The sequence below is a fragment of the Astatotilapia calliptera genome, chromosome 6, assembly GCF_964374335.1.
Source record: "Astatotilapia calliptera chromosome 6, fAstCal68.1, whole genome shotgun sequence".
In the NCBI taxonomy this organism is placed as follows: domain Eukaryota; kingdom Metazoa; phylum Chordata; class Actinopteri; order Cichliformes; family Cichlidae; genus Astatotilapia; species Astatotilapia calliptera.
Window position 1 is genome coordinate 42,903,383 of NC_137427.1, and position 27,168 is coordinate 42,930,550.

General features: G+C 42.0%; 1 protein-coding gene and 1 long non-coding RNA gene across 3 annotated transcripts; one reads left to right on the top strand and one right to left on the bottom strand.

Annotated features, from left to right (window-relative positions):
• The first annotated feature begins 2,644 nt into the window (after positions 1-2,644).
• Positions 2,645-7,973, top strand: LOC113031881 (uncharacterized). Of its 2 annotated transcripts, none has more exons than XR_013909871.1 (6): positions 2,645-2,752; positions 3,654-3,714; positions 3,826-3,870; positions 5,455-5,610; positions 5,814-5,906; positions 6,849-7,973. It is a non-coding gene; the product is annotated as an uncharacterized LOC113031881 (long non-coding RNA). The 2 variants fall into 2 exon arrangements; XR_013909870.1 differs by having other exon boundaries at positions 2,649-2,752; positions 3,826-3,874.
• Positions 7,974-13,365: 5,392 nt separating this feature from the next.
• LOC145429329 (E3 SUMO-protein ligase ZBED1-like) lies at positions 13,366-15,876 on the bottom strand. Its single transcript, XM_080302588.1, has 4 exons — positions 15,655-15,876; positions 14,791-15,544; positions 14,087-14,684; positions 13,366-13,891 (listed from the first exon to the last, which is right to left on the bottom strand). The coding sequence occupies exons 2-4, from the start codon at positions 15,247-15,249 to the stop codon at positions 13,758-13,760; spliced, it is 1,191 nt and encodes a 396-aa protein (XP_080158714.1). The 5' UTR covers positions 15,250-15,544; positions 15,655-15,876; the 3' UTR covers positions 13,366-13,757.
• Between the last annotated feature and the right edge of the window lie 11,292 nt (positions 15,877-27,168).

Here is a 27,168-nt window from a genome sequence, read left to right on the forward strand (position 1 = left end):
GTTCCTTTTTTTTATCTTCTGGCTCAGGGGGAATGTTTTCTCCCCGGTGTTGCAGGATCCTGATTATGCCAACTTTGTTTTTCAGAGGGTGGTGGGAGTCAAAGAGTAGGTACTGGTCTGTGTGTGGGGGCTCCTGGTAAACTTCAGTACTGAGGTTTTCATTCTTCTCATTATACATAGTGCAGTCCCAAAATGGCAAAGTATTCTCCTTTGTAGTACAGTTCGCATACCGCCACAACAGGTCCACTGATGATGCCATAGCCCTGACACTACACACTGCCCTGTCACACCTGGAGAAGAGAGACACGTATGTGAGGGTGCTGTTTGTAGATTACAGCTCAGCATTCAATACCATCGTTCCCTCGAAGCTGGACAGGAAACTGCAGGATCTAGGACTGAGCAGCTCCCTCTGCAGCTGGATCCTTAGCTTCCTGTCTGACAGACGCCAAGTGGTCAAACTGGGCAGCATCACCTCATCCCCCATCACACTGAACACTGGTGCTCCACAGGGGTGTGTACTGAGCCCTCTCCTGTACTCACTCTACACCTACGACTGCACGGCCACTAACAACTCCAACATCATTGTGAAGTTTGCGGACGACACTACAGTGGTGGGTCTTATCACCAACGGTGATGAGACGGCTTACAGGGAGGAGGTCAGCGCCCTGACCCACTGGTGTCAAGACAACCATCTCACCCTCAACGTCGCAAAGACAAAGGAGTTGATAGTGGACCCCATCACCATCAGCGGCGCTGCTGTGGAGAGAGTGAGCAGCTTCCGGTTCCTTGGCGTACATCTGGCTGAGGATCTTACGTGGTCAGTACACACAAACAAAACAGTGAAGAAGGCGCAGCAGCGCCTCTTCTTTCTCAGGAGACTGAAAAGATTCGGCATGAGCCCCCGCATCCTCAGGACCTTCTATCACTGTGCCATTGAGAGCATCCTCACTGGATGCATCACCACCTGGTATGGCAACAGCACCACCTACAACTGCAAAGCTCTCCAGCGAGTAGTGCGGTGCTCTGAACGGATAATTGGAGGTGAGCTTCCCTCCCTCCAAGACATCTACAGGAAGCGCTGCCTGAGGAAAGCGGGGAGGATCATCAAGGACTCCAGTCACCCCAGCCATAAACTGTTCAGACTGCTTCCATCAGGAAGGAGGTTCTGCAGCATCCGGTCCCGAACCAGCAGACTGAGAGACAGCTTCTTCCATCAGGCCATCAGACTGCTGAACACGTCATAGACACCTCAGCTTCACTACTGGAACTTCAACATTATGCACTCCATACTGTACAGTAATGCCACTGTTTTGCACATGTCTCACTCTGTATATTTTATATATTTTATTTATTGTTTACTCTATTTAATTTGTAAAATATGTGTACACACACACACACACACACACACACACACACACACGTAGAAAAAATATTTAGTATACACATCCAGAAATGCATACACTATTATATATTGTAAGATAAGATAAGATAAGATATGATAAGATAAGATAAGATAAGATAACCTTTATTAGTCCCACACGTGGGAAATTTGTTTTGTCACAGCAGGAAGTGGACAGTGCAAAAGTTATGACCCAAAAATTAGAATACAATAAGAATAAATACAGTACACAACTGTACAGAATAGAATAAAATAAAATACTATATACAGTAGAATAAAATAAAATAAATATACAATAAGATAAAAATAGAATACAAATACAAATACTATATACAACTGAGTAAAAATACAACGATGACAGAAAGGATTATTGCACTTAGTATTATTGCATATGTATGGATGTGTGTGCTTGATCAGTTAAAGTCTTTGTTGTGGAGTCTGACAGCAGTGGGGAGGAAAGACCTGCGAAATCTCTCCGTCCCACACCGTGGGTGCCGCAGTCTCCCACTGAAGGAGCTGCTCAGTGCTGTCACAGTCTGCTGCATGGGGTGGGAGATGTTGTCCAACAGGGATGACAGCTTAGCCGCCGTTCTCCTGTCACTCACCACCTCCACTGGGTCCAGAGGGCATCCTAGAACAGAGCTGGCCCTTCGGATCACCCTGTTCAGTCTCTTCCTGTCCCCAGCAGAGATGCTGCCGCCCCAGCAGACCACGCCATAAAAGATAGCAGAAGCCACAACAGAGTCATAGAAGGTCTTCAGGAGTGGGCCCTCCACCCCAAACGACCTGAGTCTCCGCAGCAGGTACAGCCTGCTCTGCATATACTACATATATTTATTAGTTTCAGATGTAGCCATTCTTGTATTTTGCTTGTTTACATTATTGTATTTTGCACAACTCTGTTGCTTGTGAAGCTCGCACACAAGAATTTCACTCACATGTGCTGTACCAATGTACCTGCACATGTGATGTGACAATAAAAGTGATTTGATTTGATTTGATTTGGGTATGTATGACCCAGGTGTCATCTGTACCAGCAGCTACACTCAAAAAAGTCAACTAAGGCAGTTGTTTGATTAATTCAATAGACATTTGTCTATTTAACATGAACATATTGAGTTTAGGTTTTTAAATCATTATCAGTTGTTGGTTTAACATAAAATAACAAAAAGTTTAATGAACTAGATTTGCATTCTTCAGTTCAATTAAATGTAATTATTTTAAATCAACAACTCTAAAACCGATGCCTAGTGCGCATGCTCAAACTTCCCAAAAGTGAAGAGGCGGAACGCGGAGAAGTTATATGTGTTCAGTGGACTGCCATTTCCCTCTGCGGAATCTTCCACAATACAGGTAAGTAATAAATAACTCAAAATATCTTGGTCAAACGAAATTGTTCTGTCCGTTAATTGTTCAACAATGTTTTTAATTCCAAATGTGTAAGTTGTCATTAGACAGCGGGAGTGGAGCAAATACAGTGAAAATCTGGTATTAGACGGTGCCAATCGGTACCGTCTAATACCTGATTTATAATCCGCTCTGGGTATATTTATACTATTATTAGCATTTCCACTTCATTGTTTTTCTTTTTTTTTTTTTACCCGTTTTTGCAGTTAGTCTTATAGTGTTTTTAGCGGTTATTGATATGTTTAATTCAATATTTAACACGTTTGTAATTCACTTTCAAAGTAAATGAAGTTAGCTAAAGCTAGTATGGTTGTCTCATTGAACTTCTACCTAGCTCTGTTAGCATTCACTTTGGTTTTAAATGACGGTTATTGCAAGACATGGTCTTTGTTCACTTTTTTTATTATCATTTGCATTTTTTCTTTCTTTCTTTCTTTCTCTCTCCTTTTATTTTAAGCATTCGGCCTCTCACAGTAATGCAAGTTAAACTAGCATGCGCGATTTGCTAAATATTAGCTGTGTCCAAATTCAGGGGCTGCATCCTTCGAATTGACTTGATGCTAGTGCATGGGAAAAAGAGCATAAACACGAGGTCAGAGGAAAAGGCAATGGCGGATAGTTATGAAAATTGCCTGTCGGACCTTTACCGCAACTACCAGCATCTTTATTGCATAGTGTGAAACACTGCTATTACATTTGGCAACAGATTGGATATTTATCTGTGAATTTTATATTGCAAGAGGTATTTATATGTATTTGTATTTTTTTTTATACATTTGCAACAAAGTAAAAAAAAATCCACTGTGGAATTTTTATAAAATAATTTTTTCTGTTTTCTTTACCATAGTAACACCACAAAGAAAGCTGACCCCTTTTTCTGATTGTTTGTGCCTCCTCTTTAATACATGGTAAGCCTTTTACCATCATATATTTTTTATGATAGTTTTATGATTTAATCAAAGTGAAAAAAAGGTGCCAATAAAACTATCCTTAAAACTGCTTTTCTTTTTTTCTTTCAGTGACTTGTATGTGGCAGTGCAAGCGTTGTTCCATCAGGGAGAGTAGTAGGTACAATTATTGAAACACTGTACAGGGCTCGCAAAATGGCTAGCCCGACGTCCCAGGGCTAGCGATTTTTCCAGTCGGGCTACCAAAATCTATCTCTGCCCTGCCCGTCGGGCTGTCATAAGAAGGAAAAATATATGTCAATGCTTCTGCATTCTTTCGGAAATGTAGCTGGGTAATTATGTCATTGGCATCGGTGAGCCACTGTCAATATGTGACATATTGAAATCGCGTTTGAATTTGCGCTTGTTTTTTGCTTTCACTTTGCAATCGCGCGACCTGTGTATAGAGAGCGACAGCACTGATCTGTGAGTGATGATAATTTGTGCACCAATTCCTCTGACATCGTCTTATCAATCGTTAGCTTACTATGCAAACATGACAAGTGAAATCTCCCGCAGCTTAAACATGTGAGAGGTTGATCGCGCAGACAATCGCTGAGTGTTATGTGAGTGCGTGTGTAAAAGCAGCAGGATATTAATTGTAGTTCTGCTGAGCCAAATAAGACAGGTCAGGGTGAAGAAGTGACAGCCAAAGAAAAGCTTACCACAAAACGGAAAAGTTATGACAAATCAGACTATAAGGCAAAAAGAAAGTGCAGCTTTATGGTTTCATGGACAAAAGAATTTCTGTGGCTGCAACATGACGAGCTATATAACCGGGGCTGCACATAAGTGGTCCGCAAGTGCGTATTTGCTGTCAAAATAAAAAACGCGCACAAGATAAGAAGTTGCAACGCGTGTTTGCATACATAAGATTTTCTGGAGGAGGACAGACATTTGTTTAGAACTCTTAAATATGTCGAAGAAGCTCCTTTAAGCAATTACTTTGGTTTTCCTCCACCTCCAAAGAAATGTCAGAAGGAGTCCGAACCACAAAAGAAGCGCGTATTCTCGCAAAAGTGATTGCAGGAGGTGAGCTGGCTTCAAACAAATGATGAACACACAGATGTGGTGCAGAATGTGCCGTGAAAATCCCACTCTAGCGGACAAAAACAGTGCCTTTTATATGGATGCAAACGTGCGTTGCAACTTTTTATCTGTTGCGCGTCTTTTATTTTGACAGCGAATGCGCACTTGCGGACCACTTATGTGCACCCGTGTAAATAACATAATGTTCTGCCGGGTGTGTTGTTGGTTTTCCCTCGATTTCTGAGTCGACAAGCGCCTTTGTTACTGGGACCAGTCATTTTAAGAAAGGCCCCCATTAGAAATGGATTATTGCTCAGTCTGCAATATCTTTCCCAGAACAAACACCAATTGCAAATAATATACTAAAAATAAACCTGAAAAATCTGTTTAGAACAGCATACTGTGTTGCAAAGAGTGAACTACCACTGGTGCAATTTAGCAGTCTTTGCAAACTTCAAAAAGCAAATGGCCTAGATCTTGGTTCCACTTGCCTCTTACTTGTGACTTTAGTGGAAATTTCAAATTCAGTATCTGACACAGACTGATTCATGTCCTACACAGACAGCACTGATGTCTGCATGGTCTTCTAAAAGCAGCTTTAGTCAGCTTAGATGTGAAGTGAGTGAAATATACAGTTGCGTTTTTAATCAATGTATTTGTTCTCTATTGCAGATTGACAAGGAGTTTCTGCGAATCACCACAAAGCCTCTGCTATCTACTTTCTTTGCCGAGCTTGACCAATACACGCCACGCTTAATGGAAATCTTTCTGACCAAAGGAGGGACACGTGGAAAGAAAATAAGAGGTCTCATGCTTGCCATCTCCAAGGTTTGTATTAGGATTGAGTAGACTTTGTCATAGGCAGCAAAAATAACTTTTATTTGGAGATGAAGTTGTCAATTTTGTTTCGGCTTAACAAGTGGTACATGCCAGGTTCTAACCTAAAGAATAATTATGCAAGTTAACTGATTACCCTAGCTTTAAGAAAAACAGACTGGTTTTGGCTCATATTATCTCCTCCTCCTCTCCAGCATGACAACATCCATACCAGACGAGCATGCATCTTGAAGTCTTTGTGCATCCACCTAAACGAAGACTATGAGAAGTTAATAAAGGAGTACTTGGTGAGCCATTGTGACAGCATGTTGTCTGTAACATTCTCATACAAATTGTGACGTTGCCTCAAATGCAAATCATTAAAATTAAAATTTTGAGATTAGCAACAAGACACCTGGTATTGGGGAAAGGATGTCTTGAATACCAAACAGTATTAAGCGTTGCAATAAAGAATTTCTGGAATTTGGTATTGGAAGGAAAGAAATTTATGCCTACTTAAACTTGATACACAAACATACAATGCATTTAACATGCATCAAGACAATATTGCTTTTGAATCTGTACTTGGATTAAAACAAGTCCTGTTGTTTTTTCATTGTTATGGTCATCAGTATTTGTAAATAGAAATGTCTATGAACTTTGAGCTGTTTAGTACTAACACTTCTATACCTGTTTTATTTTAGCAGCTGAGTTAGCCTTTTCTCGAGTCCTGTCCCCCTAAGTTACTCTTGCTACGTCCGACAAACAAATGGTTTCCTCTGCGCACCAATGGGTACCCGAATGTGCGAGCAGACATGCTTCATAATGTTCGGTACATTTACCTGGGAATGGGGCCATACACACTGTTTAATCCATTCACGTTGTTTTTGACTTTGTGACTGGAAAGAACACAACTCCTCCAGACACAATCTCTCGGCGTATCGGTGGGCACACCGCTTCTCCATCTTGCTTGAGGTTAATGTTTGTCAGACACAGTAACGGTTGCTATAATGTGTAATTGGACAATGGCCCTTTCGGGGGAGGGGCCGGTGAGAGGTCAATTATGCCACCTCTTTTGACATGAGAGGTGTATTTTATAATTTATGTATTGGAGTAATTACTAACAACTACTTTAGTGGTGTAATTTTCTGTTTATTACTTTGACTACTTGGATTTTATGAACAGCATAGAAACAGTTGTTTAAACAATCTCTTAAATTTTACTTTGTTGTCTTATACTTTTTCATGTAGGATACGGACAGCGAGGCAAAAAGCTGCATGGAGCAAACTGTGATGGGGGTGTACGTCATCCAGAAGGAGGGTGCTGAACCTGAAGATGACCCAGAGGACGTTGGTGTCGTGATTGAGGGTGTGGAGGCTAACACTGATTTGGGTAACATTGCACAAGCATGTGCTCTGTTGTTTGGACTCATATACCGTTTGAACCTGAGCTACCCACCAGAACTTAAATGCACCTTTGAAGTCCTCCAGAAGATACTTTTAAATCTTGATGGACAAAAGCTGTCTTCAAAGGTACAGTTTCTGAAAAACAAGCTTATGGGGTGAGAGCACTTGAAAATGACTGATAGGTCTTGAATGGTTCATTGGTGCAATGGTGATTTCCAATATATAATGTTAATATTTGAGTTGTTTATATTTTTTTTCTTTCATTTAAAACATTTTTTTTTAAGTTTTTGGATTCTCTCTGTTGGGCAATTCACCTTTTATACAGCACTGCAGATGATTTTTGTTTGTCCTTATATAGATGGCTCAAAATGGATCAGAAGTACTGACAGAAGTACTATGTTGTGTTTATGTATCAAGGTCCTGTAAAGTTTAAGACCACTGCCACCTGTTAAGTTCACTGTATTATTGTGTCCATTTTGCTTGCTAGCATGTTTTAAAACACAGCAAAACTATATTGCTAGCTGTGGAGGACTGCAACCAAAATTAAAAAAATAAATACAGAAATATAAAAATTGGTCAAACTAATAATTATTTCAATGAGATACACCAAACAAATATAGATTTTCATCACCTATGGAATTTTTTGTTGTTGTTGTATTGCCCCCAAAATATTTCTAATTATTTTATTTTATTTTTCCAAATTCACACAATTCGATTTTGTCACATGTTTTAACTTGCCAAGTGGGAGATGTATTTTTATCTTTTAGTTTAATTTTTTAAAATGCAGTCGATATATTGAGCAAACTTTGCATCTGTTTTTAGTTGTGGAAGCTTTGGTTCCAACATATTACCTATGTAAATAAGTATTCTAACATTTTACCTTTTGAAGTATATGCTTGCAGGTGTACAAAAATGGTAAGCTTTTATATTGTCCACTAAATCCAGTTAATAAAGATAATGTTATCATAATCTGATTGTGACTTTTTTTGTAAAGTAGTGGGTTTCTAAATGTGTAACAAATGTAAACAAATCTAATTGAAATAATTTGGTTGAAATGAGTGAAATCATTGCCTTGATTAACAAAGTAGTTGTTGAAACAACAAGATTTAATTCTGTTTTCCTAAACTTTTTAAATTGTGTAGAATGAATTAAAACAAATTTCACTCTACATACTTAAATAAATCACTTCAAATCAATGTAAGTATAGTATGTTGAGCCAACGTAATCTGATTACATTAAACCACCAAATGCTAAATGTGTTGGTTTGACATGATCGAAAAGGGTTTATTGTACTTGGTTAAATTGTGTGCAAAAAGGGTGCCATGATTAAATTGTGTTCATCCAACAACAGATTTTTTTGAGTGTAGGTGCTGTCCTACAATAAGTGACACTGGGGAGCCCATGGCACATCCATGTTTTTGTCTATAGAGACCCTACTCTAGTATTTAAAATATGTTTTCTAAGGGTAGTCGTTGCTTGCTGTAGTTGTTTTCTGAAAGTCTCCACTGCCTATATTTTAGGTATGCAGAGTGAAGACTAGAGATGGCACGATACCACTTTTTTATGTCCGATACCGATACCGATATCATAAATTTGGATATCTGCCGATACCGATATGAATCCGATATAGTGTTTTTTAATCAACAAAACTGTTTTTTAAATATCTTGCTGCATTTTGTATAAGTTCATACTCAAGTTTAAAACAACAACTACACTAAAGCTATTCTGTTATACCTGTATACAAAAAAATATTTCATAGTTCAGCAATACTGATCAATCTAATAAACTTAAACCTACACCATCCTCCCTATTCTGGTATTTTAAAGAGTACTTAGCATAAATATTAAGCAACCTAACTAATAGGGTTCCAACTCCCAGCAACAACAAAAATAAATAAATAAAAAATAGGGAACCACCCCTCACGCTCCACCTCATGATGCTTAATCGACGTAATCAACCTTAATTTGATGCATTGTGAAAAAAAATGCACAGAAATCAATTATTTTTCAAGAAATATTAAATAGATTCAACATCTTTCTTCAACAAAATTGCAGACTGCACAGATGGTACCTTCCCAAAGGAAAAAGTACTATAGCTTACTAGGGTATATTAGACTTAACAGTTACTATATACAGTAATTGACTTCTATTCATTTTGCATCAAATTAAAACTTTGGGTGTTGCAAGTTTTGTGAGGTGCTTTCGTGATATTTAATGGATCGGATTACATTTTTTATTTTTCTCCGATATCCGATCCAGTAATTTAGGTCAGTATCGGACCGATACCGATACGTAATATCGGATCGGTCCATCTCTAGTGAAGACTGAGATCATATCAAAGGACACTATAGTTTAATGTGGATCCAGTGTACGTCTCTGGACCTTGTTGGTGAAGTCAGTTGAGTTTTTGATGTGATGGGGTGCGTTCCCCACAAGGGGTGCCAGGATGGTGGCGAGGTGCTTGGAAATGTTGTAGGTGGCTGAATTTATACTGCTAACAATGGGTCTGAGTGGGACCTTCAATGTGGCTTGTAAGTCTATATATATGTAGGGTATAGCATACCCTGGGTATAGTCGGTGGTATGTAGGAAGGTCAATGATGTTTTCCTTTTCAAGTTGTTGCAGGTGACTGATGACTTCCTTTTTGTAGTTGCTTGTGAGGTCTTCAATTCAATTCAATCCAATTTTATTTACACAGCGCCAAATCACAACAACAGTCGCCTCAATGCGCTTTATGTTGTAAGGTCGACCCTACAATAATACATAAAGAGAAAAAACAATGATCATATGACCCCCCATGAGCAAGCACTTTGGCGACAGTGGGAAGGAAAAAACCCTTTTTAAGAAGAAGAAACCTCCGACAGAACCAGGCTCAGGGAGGGGCGGAGCCATCTGCTGCGACCGGTTGGGGTGAGAGAAGGAAGACAGGATAAAGACATGCTGTTCAACACAGTATGATTAAGTGCGATCTCACACATTTCTCACTCACACATTGTGAGAAGAAAAACTCAATGCATCATGGGAATCCCCGACAGCCTACGTCTATTGCAGCATAACTAAGGGAGGATTCAGGGTCACCTGGTCCAGCTCTAACTATATGCTTTAGCAAAAAGGAAAGTTTAAAGCCTAATCTTGAAAGTAGAGATAGTGTCTGTCTCCTGAATCCAAACTGGAAGCTGGTTCCACAGAAGAGGGGCCTGAAAACTGAAGGCTCTGCCTCCCATTCTACTTTTAAATACTCTAGGAACAACAAGTAGGCCTGCAGAGCGAGAGCGAAGTGCTCTAATAGGGTGATATGGTACTACAAGGTCATTAAGATAAGATGGGGCCTGATTATTTAAGACCTTGTATGTGAGGAGCAGGATTTTGAATTCTGGATTTAACAGGAAGCCAAAACAGGAGAAATCTGCTCTCTCTTTCTAGTCCCTGTCAGGACTCTTGCTGCAGCATTTTGGATCAGCTGAAGGCTTTTCAGGGAGTTTTTAGGACTTCCTGATAATAATGAATTACAGTCGTCCAGCCTGGAAGTAATAAATGCATGAACTAGTTTTTCAGCGTCACTCTGAGACAGGATATTTCTAACTTTAGAGATGTTGCGCAAATGGAAGAAAGCAGTCTTACATAAAGGTCCTACATATGGTCTTCTCTTAAAGCTTATTGTTTTATTTTTTGTGACTGTCATTGTTTGTCACTGGGCCTTTTGTAATTGCTCTGTTCATTATTATTATTATTATTATTATTATTATTATTATTATTAATAATAATAATAATAATAATAATAATAATAATGGATTGCATTTATATAGCGCTTTTCGAGGCCCTCAGAGTGCTTTACAATTCCACTATTCATTCACTCTCACATTCACACACTGTTATCATTATTATTATTAGGGCAGAAAATGTGCAAAGGCCCTATTGTATCTATTCCTTTTATCAGGGCCTGTGCACACATGCAAAGGCCTTATTGTATCTATTCCTTTTATCAGGGCCTGTGCACACATGCAAAGGCCTTATTGTATCTGCTGCGTTTATAAGCCCAGAGGACTCACAGTGTGAAGGCAGAAATGCAACAGTTGGTGTCTAGTGCCTAGTGGGAACAGGAAATGTGCACTAGATTATAATCATCATCCAATCTAGATGAAATTTTTACTTGTGGTTCCACACATGATATACATCAGTGTTACATTTGGTCAGGTGTTATTCTCCATCACCACCGGGTGGGCATAGGAGATGTTTGGCACAGATCGGCCACAGTATGCTTGGTGATATGGGGACGTGCAAGGGATATTATTGGATCTGCTTCATATTTGGCCAGTCTGCCTGGGCCATTAATATTTTATTTTCTCTCATTTACACATAGATTGTCCAATCTGGACCACACACTTTTGAACACATTAGAAACTGCCATATTTGACTGTGGTCACAGCAGTATGTAGTGTGAACAGGAAATGTCATGTTTTACACATTAGGGTACAGTTTCAAGGCGGTTCACCCCAAGCAACTTCAAAATTTTCCAGGAAAGAGTTGGTCTTAGGTTACATTTAAAACTGTGAGTTACCAGCACCTCCAGCGACTTAGCTGAAAACATCGGAAGATCCATTTTGTCGGCCATCCAAAGGTTCAGCAGTAGTGGACTCTCGGCAGCTGCAGTCTCGACTTCACAATCGCTGCAGCACATGTCCAGCCAAATCGCTGGACATGCTCGTAGGCAAGAAGTGAAGCAGCTCATGGCGGTGAGAAGTGACGATCATTGGAGAGCAGACACAATGTGACCACTACCGGCACACTTTTGCACAGGAGGTTTTCGTAAAGCTTTTATTTTGGTATTTCTGTTGAGCCGTACAATAAATTTGCATGTTAGCTAAATATATAATTTCCTGTAACATTTAGATTTAACATTTAGATTTGTAGCACCCTCAAGGATTGATGTAGGCACAATGTAGAGTTATAAAACAGGGTTTATTCTGGTCTTGACAACCCGTGAGAACTGCTCATGGACAAAACAATAAAAGAAAAACATCACATCAAAATGCGCTCTTGTACTTAGTATCAATCAATCAAAAGTCCTTAAATACAGAAAATAAAACATTTAAAATACACAAACCTCGTGAGCTGTCATCCAGGAGGGGCTAAATAGTCCTTTATGGCCTTCTTTCTCACTTATCTCTTCTCTTTGAACAATATTTTCTCCATGTGTGGAGCAGCATGCAGACACCATGTGCACTACCATAAAGTGACAGGGTGGAGACCCAAACTGCAAACAACTGGACCCTCTATACTTCACCACCAGAGGGTGGAAAAGAGCAAACTCTGGACATACAGCTCAACAAACAAAATGCAAAACACCGTTACACTCCCACCAATCACTTGTGATTTTGAAAAATAAAGTATTGCCTATGAACTAATGAACTGCTTTTGAATGAACTATAATGACTTATCTTTTAAGCAGAGTGCGGTGGAGAATCTTCTTCGGCTTCAATCAGAATGACTGTCTTTTTGAATGGGTCTTTCCAGGTGCACAGGTTTGGACGTACGTTTCCCTGCTCTATCCAGGGTTGGATCACTCAGCAGCAATTTCACCTTCCTTACTCTTCCATCCTTTCCAGGGTACACTTCAATGATCCTTGCCAACTTCCACTGGTTGCGAAGAGTTATCTCATCCTTCAGGAGGACAACATCATTGATCTTAGCATTTCTGTGCTCTTTGGTCCACTTCTGTCTGCCTTGAAGATTTAACAAATACTCCTTTTTCCACCTCGTCCAGAAAGTGTTGGCAAGTAGGTGAACACGACGCCACCTCTTACGAGATAAAGATCTTCTTTCACAAACATTCCTGGAGGTGGAGAGATGATTGTGGACTTCATGGTTAGTATGTGATTCGGTGTTAAAGGTTCTGGGTTTGATGGATCACATACAGGGAGTGCAGAATTATCAGGCAAATGAGTATTTTGTCCACATCATCCTCTTCATGCATGTTGTCTTACTCCAAGCTGTATAGGCTTGAAAGCCTACTACCAATTAAGCATATTAGGTGATGTGCATCTCTGTAATGAGAAGGGGTGTGGTCTAATGACATCAACACCCTATATCAGGTGTGCAGAATTATTAGGCAATGTCCTTTCCTTTGGCAAAATGGGTCAAAAGAAGGACTTGACAGGCTCAGAAAAGTCAAAAATAGTGAGATATCTTGCAGAGGGATGCAGCAGTCTCAAAATTGTAGTGATGGGCAGATGAAGCCCCATGAAGCACTGAAGCTTTTCATCCAATTGGTTCACCCCAACGCGAAGCTTCTTGAAGCTTCATTTGCTCTAGTAGGACACCTACTGGACGTAAAAATATTAGTTGGCATGAATTTGAAGAGTGTGGCATTTTGCACACAGCCTGTAAATGTCAACAACAAAAGGAGTGTGTAAAACATGTATATTGTAGTGATGGCAGTATGGAAAATGATCATTTGGAAATGCCTAAGATGGAAATGATCATTTACTGTGAGGTGAGGTGTGGACAGTGGTTGTGCTTTTGTAACATTGAGGCAAGGACAGTGATTAGTGTTTAGGGGACACATCATTGGTTTTTATTTAAAAACAACAGTTTCTCCACTGTGGCAGGTCGTACGCGATTTCTTTTTTTGGACAATATTTCCCCTGCCTTTGAAAACACCCGCTCACAGGGCACAGATGAGGCAGGGGTACACAGGTATGTCAGTGCTAACTTATATAAGTGAGGGTAGACATATTTCTGTCTCTCCCAGTATTTAAGAGGGGTCCTCCAGCCTTCCAATATTTGGCTCCATCATGTACCGTTGGACCTCAATATTTGCGTCTGCTGTCACATTTTGTGTCTGTGTCTGCCTGACACTCTCATCCAGGCGACGCCACAGGTTGTTACCTAAACAAAAAGGAGAGTCTTATGAGATACTACCAATTCAATTTCCAATTCAATGTTATTTCTATAGCGCCAAATAACAACAACAGTCGCCTCAAGGTGCTTTATATTGTACAGTAGATCATACAATAATAGATACAGTGGAAAACCCAACATTCAGTTTATATAAATGCAACTAAAATGCAATAACAATGGTACCGTGGGAAACAGCCTCAACAGATTGTGACGTTGATGGCTGTGGTGGTGGTGCGGAGGAAGAGGTGGTGGAGGCCCTCATTACGGAAGCACATTCTGCTTTCAGTCTTTTTTCTGCTTCGCTAGCTCTTGTAGGGCTGAGAAACCCGAGTTTTCTGAACCTTGGGTCCAGCAGTGTCGCAAGGAACATAATGCTCATGGTCTGTATTTTATCTAGCTTCTCTCTCAATAGCATCCTCAGCTTCTGAGCCAGAGAAGATCCAATGGATGGTGGTTCTACCATTTGTTCATTGAGGCAATGATTCAGCATAGTGAGCAAAGGTATGACCTTTGACCCAGACACCCTTTTTTCCTGAGAGAGCTCAGTGGTTGCATCGTTAAATGGTGCTAGGACAACCAGACACTCTGAAATTATACCAAATTCCTCAGATGACATAGGTGGGATGTCTGTTGTGAGACTTGCCAAAGCAGCACCCACTGGCTCCCTTTGCTCGAAAAGTCTTTCCAGCATATTGTAAGTGCTGTTCCAGCGGGTTTCCACCTCCTGTAGTAGTTTGTGTTGAGGCTTCCTTAGTTGTTCCTGCACGACTGAAAGCCTCTCCTTACAAAATACAATTTGAAAAAGCATACATTAGATTGTCAAGGGAGCAGAACTATACACATAAGTAGAATTAAAGAAACTGTAATTAAGCCACTTAAGAACTTACCTTTGCAGAGGTACTGCTCCTGAAATATCCCACGATCTTCCTGGACTTGGCTCGGATGTCAGAGAGCTCAGGGGTCTGGTCAAGGGCCTTCTTCACCACTAAGTTCAGGGTGTGAGCTATGCATATGGCATGTTTAAGTCTTAGCTCCCTTGCACAAGCCCCCATATTGGCAGCCCCATCTGTTACTAGGCATGTGACTTTGTCAGTAATTGCCCATTCTGCCATGAGTGTGCCTTTCACTTGTGCAATGTTTTCTGCAGTGTGTGCATTAGGAAAATATTGCACTCCTAAAACAACGGTGTTTAATGTGCTGGACTCATCAACAAAATGGCAGGTGACTGCAAGATAGGCCTCTGTGTTGATGGAGGTCCACATATCTGATGTCAGACTCACAGCTGCTGCCTTCTCAATGCTGGCCTTAGCTTTCTCCTTCATCTCCTGGTACCTGGCCTCCACCATGACTTTCAGGGCCTAAAGGAAAGTAAAAACATTTTGTTCACAAGTACGACGTGGCTGTGAAGCAGTGTGTAGTGTAGCTACACACTGAGGCTTTGAGCCTCAGTCCTGCCTGTTCACATTTTACTCTGTAGAAACTAAATTTTCACTGCTTTTATGACCTTTTTAGTGGGGAGAACATAACTAGGATTTAATGATTTAACAAATCTTTTAAATCCGCTGTCCTCCACAATGCTAAATGGCTGGGAGTCCTCAATCACCATGCTAACCAGGTCTTCATCTATTTGAGATTGCTCTGCTGAGGAAAGACAATAAAAACAAAGCACAAATATAAATATCACACACGTCACTTATTGCATTGTATGATATTGTTATATCATTTAGTAACATTACAGCATGTTGGCTCACCTGGTCTTGCTCCACAATCGGTGTTCCCCTTATTCTCATGCAAAGCTCTGTAGTGCCTAAGCATGGATGAGGTGTTGTTGTTATATCCCAGCTCCCTGGCACATAGCAAACACCTCACCTTGTACAAAAGTACAGACAGCTTAACATAGGTTTTATTGCACGATCAGTATTATGAAAATACATCTTCTGTGGAAATTTACATACCTTGTTGGGAGATATGAGCTCAAAATGTTCCCACACAGGGGAGGACATCCTTCTCTTCGTAGCTGGCTCCATTCTCTCCTGTCTTTTTCTCCTCACTCTCCTAAACCTCCAAACTGTCTCCAAACTGTCTCCAACTCTCTCCAAACTGTCTCTAACTCTCTCCAAACTGTCTCTCGCTCTCTCCAAACTGTCTCCAACTCTCTCCAAACTGTCTCTCGCTCTCTCCAAACTGTCTCTCGCTCTCTCCAAACTGTCTCCAACTCTCTCCAAACTGTCTCCAACTCTCTCCAAACTGTCTCTCGCTCTCTCCAAACTGTCTCTAACTCTCTCCAAACTGTCTCTCGCTCTCTCCAAACTGTCTCTAACTCTCTCCAAACTGTCTCTCGCTCTCTCCAAACTGTCTCTAACTCTCTCCAAACTGTCTCTCGCTCTCTCCAAACTGTCTCTCGCTCTCTCCAAACTGTCTCTCGCTCTCTCCAAACTGTCTCCAACTCTCTCCAAACTGTCTCTCGCTCTCTCCAAACTGTCTCCAAACTGTCTCCAACTCTCTCCAAACTGTCTCTAACTCTCTCCAAACTGTCTCTCGCTCTCTCCAAACTGTCTCCAACTCTCTCCAAACTGTCTCTCGCTCTCTCCAAACTGTCTCTCGCTCTCTCCAAACTGTCTCCAACTCTCTCCAAACTGTCTCTAACTCTCTCCAAACTGTCTCTCGCTCTCTCCAAACTGTCTCTAACTCTCTCCAAACTGTCTCTCGCTCTCTCCAAACTGTCTCTAACTCTCTCCAAACTGTCTCTAACTCTCTCCAAACTGTCTCTCGCTCTCTCCAAACTGTCTCTAACTCTCTCCAAACTGTCTCCAACTCTCTCCAAACTGTCTCTAACTCTCTCCAAACTGTCTCCAACTCTCTCCAAACTGTCTCTAACTCTCTCCAAACTGTCTCCAGCTCTCTCCAAACTGTCTCTAACTCTCTCCAAACTGTCTCTCGCTCTCTCCAAACTGTCTCTCGCTCTCTCCAAACTGTCTCTAACTCTCTCCAAACTGTCTCCAACTCTCTCCAAACTGTCTCTAACTCTCTCCAAACTGTCTCTCGCTCTCTCCAAACTGTCTCCAACTCTCTCCAAACTGTCTCCAACTCTCTCCAAACTGTCTCTAACTCTCTCCAAACTGTCTCTAACTCTCTCCAAACTGTCTCTCGCTCTCTCCAAACTGTCTCCAACTCTCTCCAAACTGTCTCCAGCTCTCTCCAAACTGTCTCTAACTCTCTCCAAACTGTCTCTAACTCTCTCCAAACTGTCTCCAACTCTCTCCAAACTGTCTCCAACTCTCTCCAAACTGTCTCTCGCTCTCTCCAAACTGTCGCCAACTCTCTCCAAACTGTCTCTAACTCTCTCCAAACTGTCTCTCGCTCTCTCCAAACTCTCTCTAACTCTCTCCAAACTGTCTCTCGCTCTCTCCAAACTGTCTCCAACTCTCTCCAAACTGTCTCCAACTCTCTCCAAACTGTCTCTAACTCTCTCCAAACTGTCTCTCGCTCTCTCCAAACTCTCTCTAACTCTCTCCAAACTGTCTCTAACTCTCTCCAAACTGTCTCCAACTCTCTCCAAACTGTCTCCAACTCTCTCCAAACTGTCTCTAACTCTCTCCAAACTGTCTCTAACTCTCTCCAAACTGTCTCCAACTCTCTCCAAACTGTCTCCAACTCTCTCCAAACTGTCTCTCGCTCTCTCCAAACTGTCTCTAACTCTCTCCAAACTGTCTCTCACTCTCTCCAAACTGTCTCTCGCTCTCTCCAAACTGTCTCCAACTCTCTCCAAACTGTCTCTCGCTCTCTCCAAACTGTCTCTCGCTCTCTCCAAACTGTCTCTCACTCTCTCCAAACTGTCTCCAACTCTCTCCAAACTGTCTCCAACTCTCTCCAAACTGTCTCCAACTCTCTCCAAATTGTCTCCAACTCTCTCCAAACTGTCTCTAACTCTCTCCAAACTGTCTCCAACTCTCTCCAAACTGTCTCTAACTCTCTCCAAACTGTCTCCAACTCTCTCCAAACTGTCTCTAACTCTCTCCAAACTGTCTCCAACTCTCTCCAAACTGTCTCTAACTCTCTCCAAACTGTCTCCAACTCTCTCCAAACTGTCTCCAACTCTCTACAAACTGTCTCCAACTCTCACTAACCGCAACTCTCCATCAAACACCCACATTTTGAATGAAGTCTGACGGCTTTATATCGCTGTCATAGCTCGCGGCAAAGTTCGAACCGCTTCCTGAACCAGTCACGTGGTACAGCCGGGCAGCGAGGCTTCGGACGTCATCATTTTCAGCTCCTCCCATAAATGAAGCAAGCCTCGATACGCGCTTCGCGGAAACGCCCCCTCCATTACTCGACACACGTTTCGAAGCCTCGATACAGAACGTCACATCACTACAAAATTGCAAAGCTTCTGAAGCGTGATCATCGAACAATCAAGCGTTTCATTCAAAATAGTCAACAGGGTCGCAAGAAGCGTGTGGAAAAACCAAGGTGCAAAATAACTGCCCATGAACTGAGAAAAGTCAAGCGTGCAGCTGCCAAGATGCCACTTGCCACCAGTTTGGCCATATTTCAGAGCTGCAACATCACTGGAGTGCCCAAAAGCACAAGGTGTGCAATACTCAGAGACATGGCCAAGGTAAGAAAGGCTGAAAGACGACCACCACTGAACAAGACGCACAAGCTGAAACGTCAAGACTGGGCCAAGAAATATCTCAAGACTGGTTTTTCTAAGGTTTTATGGACTGATGAAATGAGAGTGAGTCTTGATGGGCCCGTGGCTGGATTGGTAAAGGGCAGAGAGCTCCAGTCCGACTCAGACGCCAGCAAGGTGGAGGTGGAGTACTGGTTTGGGCTGGTATCATCAAAGATGAGCTTGTGGGGCCTTTTCAGGTTGAGGATGGAGTCAAGCTCAACTCCCAGTCCTACTGCCAGTTTCTGGAAGACACCTTCTTCAAGCAGTGGTGCAGGAAGAAGTCTGCATCCTTCAAGAAAAACATGATTTTCATGCAGGACAATGCTCCATCACACGCATCCAGTGTTGAGAAGGTTACTTTTAAAATGTATTCCATTACAGAATACAGAATACATGCCCCAAAATGTATTCTGTAACGTATTCCGTTCCGTTACTCAATGACAGTAACGTATTCTGAATACTTTGGATTACTTAATATATTATCATGCTTTTTACAACAACGTGAATGTACTATTGCTGTGTGATTTATTACTATTACTGAAGGTCCGCGACTCCGAACTGTAGTAAAGGGACCTCTGACTAATACGGCGGGGTCCCTGTCGGCTCGTAGCCGAAAAATAGCTTTACTTTGTTGTGTGGGTCAACTTTTCTTGCGACAGACAGAGAGAGGCGTTGAAAGGCTGCTCCAACGGAACTTATTGTTTTCGGAGGAAAACACGAACACGGTGTACAGTCGAGTCTAAATAGCGTACTTACAACTGGGCTCGTCAGGCACTCTTCTTGGCTGAAGTGGTTATTATTATATTTACATGCTTCCAGCTCCCGTTTTTCCTCGATGACATCTCGTACCTTTCCACTCCCCTTTTTCTCCCTCCTCGCGCTCACAGACACATAACGTGTATGGCAGTCCATTCTCCCTGCAGCACGGACTACACTGCCCATGATGCTACATTCTTTAGAGCTATGCTTGTAGCATTCTGCCTGTTAGCTTAGCACAACAACAACAACAACAACGAAAAGGCCTCTCTCACCCAGGAAACACACAGTCGCAGAGAGAGAGAGCGTCGCCCTGTAACCATGGCAACCGTAACCCTGGAACAACAGAACGTAGCTGTCAAACAAAACCCAAACAGTCCTGACCCGCGACAAAATGAAACAGGAAAGTACCGCAGTGTAATCCATTTATTTCAACAAAGTAACTGTATTCTGAATACCACCTTTTTAAACGGTAACTGTAACGGAATACAGTTACTCATATTTTGTATTCTAAATACGTAACGGCGGTACATGTATTCCGTTACTCCCCAACACTGCACGCATCCAAGTACTCCACAGCGTGGCTGGCAAGAAAGGGTATACAGTGGGGCAAAAAAGTATTTAGTAAGCCACCGATTGTGCAAGTTCCCCCACTTAAAATGATGACAGAGGTCAGTAATTTGCACCAGAGGTACACTTCAACTGTGAGAGACAGAATGTGAAAAAAAATCCATGAATCCACATGGTAGGATTTGTAAAGAATTTATTCGTAAATTAGGGTGGAAAATAAGTATTTGGTCACCTCAAACAAGGAAAATCTCTGGCTCTCACAGACCTGTAACGTCTTCTGTAAGACGCTTTTCTGTCCCCCACTCGTTACCTGTATGAATGGCACCTGTTTGAACTCATCATCTGTATAAAAGACACCTGTCCACAGCCTCAAACAGTCAGACTCCAAACTCCGCCATGGCCAAGACCAAAGAGCTTTCGAAGGACACCAGGAAAAGTATTGTAGACCTGCACCAGACTGGGAAGAGTGAATCTACAATAGGCAAGCAGCTTGGTGTGAAAAAATCAACTGTGGGAGCAATCATCAGAAAATGGAAGACATACAAGACCACTGATAATCTCCCTCGATCTGGGGCTCCACGCAAGATCTCATCCCGTGGGGTCAAAATGATCATGAGAACGGTGAGCAAAGATCCCAGAACCACACGGGGGGACCTGGTGAATGACCTGCAGAGAGCTGGGACCAAAGTAACAAAGGTCACCATCAGTAACACACTACAACGGCAGGGAATCAAATCCCGCAGTGCCAGACGTGTTCCGCTGCTGAAGCCAGTGCATGTCCAGGCCCGTCTGAAGTTTGCCAGAGAGCACATGGATGATACAGCAGAGGATTGGGAGAATGTCATGTGGTCAGATGAAACCAAAGTAGAACTTTTTGGTATAAACTCAACTCGTCGTGTTTGGAGGAAGAAGAATACTGAGTTGCATCCCAAGAACACCATACCTACTGTGAAGCATGGGGGTGGAAACATCATGCTATGGGGCTGTTTTTCTGCCAAGGGGACAGGACGACTGATCCGTGTTAAGGACAGAATGAATGGGGCCATGTATCGTGAGATTTTGAGCCAAAACCTCCTTCCATCAGTGAGAACTTTGAAGATGAAACGAGGCTGGGTCTTCCAACATGACAATGATCCAAAACACACCGCCCGGGCAACAAAGGAGTGGCTCCGTAAGAAGCATTTGAAAGTCCTGGAGTGGCCTAGCCAGTCTCCAGACCTCAACCCCATAGAAAATCTGTGGCGGGAGTTGAAAGTCCGTGTTGCTCGGCGACAGCCCCAAAACATCACTGCTCTCGAGAAGATCTGCATGGAGGAATGGGCCAAAATACCAGCTACTGTGTGTGCAAACCTGGTAAAGACCTATAGTAAACGTTTGACCTCTGTTATTGCCAACAAAGGTTATGTTACAAAGTATTGAGTTGTATTTTTGTTATTGACCAAATACTTATTTTCCACCCTGATTTACAAATAAATCCTTTACAAATCCTACCATGTGGATTCATGGATTTTTTTCTTCACATTCTGTCTCTCACAGTTGAAGTGTACCTCTGGTGCAAATTACTGACCTCTGTCATCATTTTAGGTGGGGGAACTTGCACAATCGGTGGTTGACTAAATACTTTTTTGCCCCACTGTAAAAGAAGAAAAACTAATGACATGGCCTCCTTGTTCACCTGACCTGAACCCCATTGAGAACCTGTGGTCCATCATCAAATGTGAGATTTACAAGGAGGGAAAACAGTACACCTCTCTGAACAGTGTCTGGGAGGCTGTGGTTGCTGCTGCACGCAATGTTGATGGTGAACAGATCAAAACACTGACAGAATCCATGGATGGCAGGCTTTTGAGTGTCCTTGCAAAGAAAGGTGGCTATATTGGTGGCTGATTTGTTTTTGTTTTGTTTTTGAATGTCAGAAATGTATATTTGTGAATGTGGAGATGTTATATTGGTTTCACTGGTAAAAATAAATAATTGAAATGGGTATATATTTGTTTTTTGTTAAGTTGCCTAATAATTATGCACAGTAATAGTCACCTGCACACACAGATATCCCCCTAAAATAGCTAAAACTAAAAACTACTTCCAAAAACATTCAGCTTTGATATTAATGAGTTCTTTGGGTTCATTGAGAACATGGTTGTTGTTCAATAATAGAATTATTCCTCAAAAATACAACTTGCCTAATAATTCTGCACTCCCTGTAGATGGTCAGTAGTCAATGGTCTGCTATTAATCACTGCCATGACTTCATACAGGAATGTCCTCAGAGAGGAGCTGTCGAGTTGTTTGGCTGATTGTTCCAGAATGGACGTGAGAACACTTCTTATGGTGCGAATATGTCTTTCCCAGACACCACTCATATGACTAGATGCTGGGGTGTTCATGAGGAACTCGCAGTCCAGTTTCCCTAGCTTGGTTTGATCCATTTCCTTAAATGCTTCAATAAACTCATTTCTAGTGCCGACAGAATTCATGCCTTGATCGCATCTTATCTGGCGAACTGTACCTCTGATAGCTATGAATGCACGCAAGGAGTTGATGAGGGAATCCGTAGAGAGATCGTCAAGCATTTCAAGATGCACTGCTCTAGAGCACATGCAAGTGATTAGCAAGTCATAACGCTTTAGCTCCTTGCGGCCTTCTTTGACATAAAAAGGACCAAAGCAGTCCATCCCACAGTAGGTGTATGGCGGTGTGGTCTCTATCCGATCCTCCGGGAGGTCTGCAATCTTCTGCTGCTCTGTGCGCCTTCTGAACCTTCTGCATTTTACACATTTATAGATGTAAGATGACACAATCTTGCTGCATCCAAGAATCCAGAATCCATTAGCTCGAAGTTCATTCATGGTGATCCCTCATCCTTTATGGTATGTCTTCTCGTGATAATGTTCGGCCAGTAGTGCCGACACGTGACTGTCTCTTGGCAGGATTGCTGGATGCTTGACATTGGGATGCAAAGCTGCATGTGTTAAGCGTCCGCCTACCCGAAGAATGCCTTGGTCATCAAGAAGTGGACATAAGAAGTGGACATAACTTGTGTAACTTGTTAATCTTGTCTTCAATCTGCATCACATTGTGGTGTTGCAAGGTTTTTATTTCCTGAACAAAGGCTGTTTCTTGAACCATCTTTATGATTGTTAACTCTGCTTCCTTTCTCTCTTGTAGACTACTGATGTCGTGTGATCTACTCTTGTGATCCATTGCTTCTTTCACATAGCGCTTGAGTCTAGCAACTGCCTTAATCATTCTCGACCAGGAAGATGGCCTCAACTGACCGAGTGCTCAGTGAATACCTCAGGCAGCAGAAACCCAAGAAAGAGGAGGAAGAGGAAGAACCATCATGGAAGGACAGGCCCCTGCACGGTATGTACCACCGGCAGATAGAGGAGGTGGCTGATATCCAGAAATCCTACCAGTGGCTGGACAAAGCTGGACTGAAAGACAGCACAGAGGCACTAATCATGGCAGCACAAGAACAAGCACTAAGCACAAGATCCATAGAGGCTGGGGTCTATCACACCAGGCAAGACCCCAGGTGCAGGCTGTGTAAAGATGCCCCAGAGACAATCCAGCACATAACAGCAGGGTGCAAGATGCTAGCAGGCAAGGCATACATGGAACGCCATAACCAAGTGGCCGGCATAGTGTACAGGAACATCTGTGCCGAGTATAACCTGGAAGTCCCGAGGTCAAAATGGGAGATGCCCCCAAGGGTGGTGGAGAATGACCGAGCTAAGATCCTGTGGGACTTCCAGATACAGACGGACAAAATGGTGGTGGCTAACCAACCGGACATAGTGGTGGTAGACAAACAGAAGAAGACGGCCGTAGTGATCAATGTAGCGGTTCCGAATGACAGCAATATCAGGAAGAAGGAACACGAGAAGCTGGAGAAATACCAAGGGCTCAGAGAAGAGCTCGAGAGGATGTGGAGGGTGAAGGTAACGGTGGTCCCCGTGGTAATCGGAGCACTAGGTGCGGTGACTCCCAAGCTAGGCGAGTGGCTCCAGCATCGGAGATCTCTGTCCAGAAGAGCGCAGTCCTGGGAACAGCTAAGATACTGCGCAGGACCCTCAAGCTCCCAGGCCTCTGGTAGAGGACCTGAGCTTGAAGGATAAACCGCCTGCAGGGGCGTGCTGGGTGTTTTTTTTTATATCAAATCAAAGCTAAATGTATCACCTCATCAGGAAATGTGGGGACACAGTGGGCAATGATAAGAATGCTGGCTGTTGCTGGGCCACGTGCACCCAATAAACTAACTGTGCTCCCTCAGATGAATTCTGAGTTACACTAATTCATATAATTTTGGTGCTGAAAAAACTCAAACACACTTGTTGCTGAGACATTATTCCAGTGCAAGTTCGGATAATTTTTTGAGTGAGTAGTTTTGTGTTTCTGTAGCACAGTTAGCTGTTCTAGTTAGAAAAGACCACTTCTACATTTGATGAAAGCAGTCAGTTGGAGATAGTTGTCTCACTGGCCCTGGAGTTGGTTGTCACACAACTAAGTCCCTGAGTATAAGAAATGTTTTGCAGTTAGTCATGTAAAGGCTGTGATATTTTTTTTGTTTTGTTTTTGCCAGATTGGTTTGTGCTGAGCCATATAACGATAGCTGGCCCAAGGAACTATGGCATTCCTTGTGTTGTCAAAACTGATGTCACCAAGTACCCTTGGCAATCCATGGGTATACGTTTGTAATGACTGACTTGAGTGGCTGAGTAAGTTTCAGGGTTGCTAGATTAAGACTAAAAACTTTAAAATGGAAATCCCAAAAAGTTTTCATATTTAGATGATCAAGACTTAAAATGGAGAGGAGTTCAGTCACTTTGATATTGATGTGGTTCTTCTTTGTTCTCACATGTTTACACTGAATTGATTATCATTGCTCGGGTTACCTCTTGGAAAATCTTGGACAAAATGAATTTTGGTAAATGCTAAATGAACTAATTTTGTTATGGCGCTTTTCTACTCTCCTGGAGCACTCATTCACACTCATCCATACAAGCCCTTTTTTATGCTTAAATGCTTTCATTTTAGCATCAGATATAAAAAACATCTGGCGTATTTTTATGATATCAGTGATGCATCAATTCAAATTAGAGTCATCGAATGTGGATTCTGTTCTCAGTTGTTTTTATGGATCTAATAAAGCCTGATAAAGCTAACTGCAAAAATGTAAAGGATTCCCACTTTGAGCGAGTACATTAGGTTTTGACTATTGAACGATGAATCAATGATTAACAGTTCATGGAAGAATATGTGTCATAACCAACCTGCTCTATGGTAAATGGCCTGCATTTGTATAGCGCTTTTCTAGTCCATAGGACCCCAAAGCGCTTTACACTACATTCAGTCATTCACCCATTCACACACACATTCACACACTGGCGATGGCAAGCTACATTGTAGCCACAGCCACCCTGGGGCGCACTGACAGAGGCGAGGCTGCCGGACACAGGCGCCACCGGGCCCTCTGGCCACCACCAGTAGGCAACGGGTGAAGTGTCTTGCCCAAGGATATTTGGCATGCAGCCAGGATGCAGCCTGGGATCGAACCACCGACCTTCTGATTAGTGGCTGACCTGCTCTGCCACCTGAGCTACAGCCACCCACAGAGGCACTAATCATGGCAGCACAAGAACAAGCACTAAGCACAAGATCCATAGAGGCTGGGGTCTACCCTAATTATGGTATCAAGTAAGACTGGGAGGTATGTTATTTGTACTTCACCACCCTTCTCTGTCATTTGTAAAAAAAAAAAAAATGCTTGTTAACATTTTGACAATGTTTTTCAGCAAATGCCATAAAAAAGTTATAAAAATCAGTCCCTCAGCTTCTGATAAAAAAAATCAGTGGCACAGCATTTCAAATTATGTGAAGCAAGCCAAATAAAAATTGGTGCTCAAAAGATAAATGAGAGAAGAGAGCAGACTTCAGCAAGGCCTCAAAGAGATGTTCTCATTGATGTCCAAAGGATGATGTTCTCATGGATGAGTAACTTGTCTTTGTGCTTTTGTAAAGGGCTCAAATACTGTTATGTTGAAAATACTGTATGCTCTCATGCTGTAAAATGTGTGTGATATAGAAGCTGGGAATTGTATAAATGAGTGTGCTTCTCTGGTGACTCTGTCTATTCAGTGGACTATACCTGTCTGTCTATACCTGTGGTTCACAGGCTTCTCTCTTGCTTTCCATGTTTACAGACATTTCAGTTTACTTTAAATTACTTTCCCAAAGCTCAATTGCTAAAGGGCTTATGGTAGCCTAATTGAAGAAAAAAGTGTAAGTTTATAGTATAAGTTAATAAACGTACCTTGTCCCCGATCACTGACTGGGGCTGATCAAAAGGTAGAATGATGTTATGTATATCACTGATTACTGCTGTAAGGTTTGGGGTGTTTTTGCACTTCCACAGTGAGCGAGTGAGTTTGCTTCAGTATGACGTTGCAGTAAGGGCCAATATAAAGCTTCAGGCAAAGAAACAAAGAGAGAAGCAATATTCCACCTAACTAAACCAAGGATTTCACATAGGGCAAACAGAGCTTTTGTTCCAACATGTAAAAAAAAAACTTGCCAGCTTTTGTTTGGTTCCCCTCTAAAATTTTATTTTGGACAGCTTATATTTTACAGCTTATATTTAGTGATAGCAGTGAGAACAGGCACTGCAGACATTGGTTTTCTTTTGTTCCACAGCAGGGTCAGTCCTGCTTCACGAAAATCTTCATGTGAAAAGTAGATAAGAGGATTCAGACCACAGTCTAGATATGACAAAATTGTGGACAATGTCCTTAAAAAATCTGGTGCCGGTGACAGGTCCATCTTAGCCAGCAGGATCAACTGAAGCAGAAGAAATATTCTGTCAGTGTTGATTTCAAGAACAACTGCTGTGAAAAAAAATGTTTTCCACAAAGAAAATGAAAATAAAGTCACTTAAAGTTGTTTTGTAAGAACTGGAATTAGATAAGACAGTCTTAACCTGGGAATACACCAGGTGCATATAATTGAGCTGGTATCTCTGATACGATTTTGTATAGTCTTTCTCATGGCTTGAAACCACATTCGGAAAGACTACACAAAATCGGGCATTTAGTCTACACTTGTCTTTTAATTTAAAATTTACTGGATTCCCCGTGCTGCTGCAGCCGTTCACAATGTATGGTTAGTTAGGATTCTGTGATTCAGATGATGCAGCAGAACACGTGTACATGAATGCTTACTCCGTTAATTAAACCCCATCATAAATCTCTTTTTTTCAGTA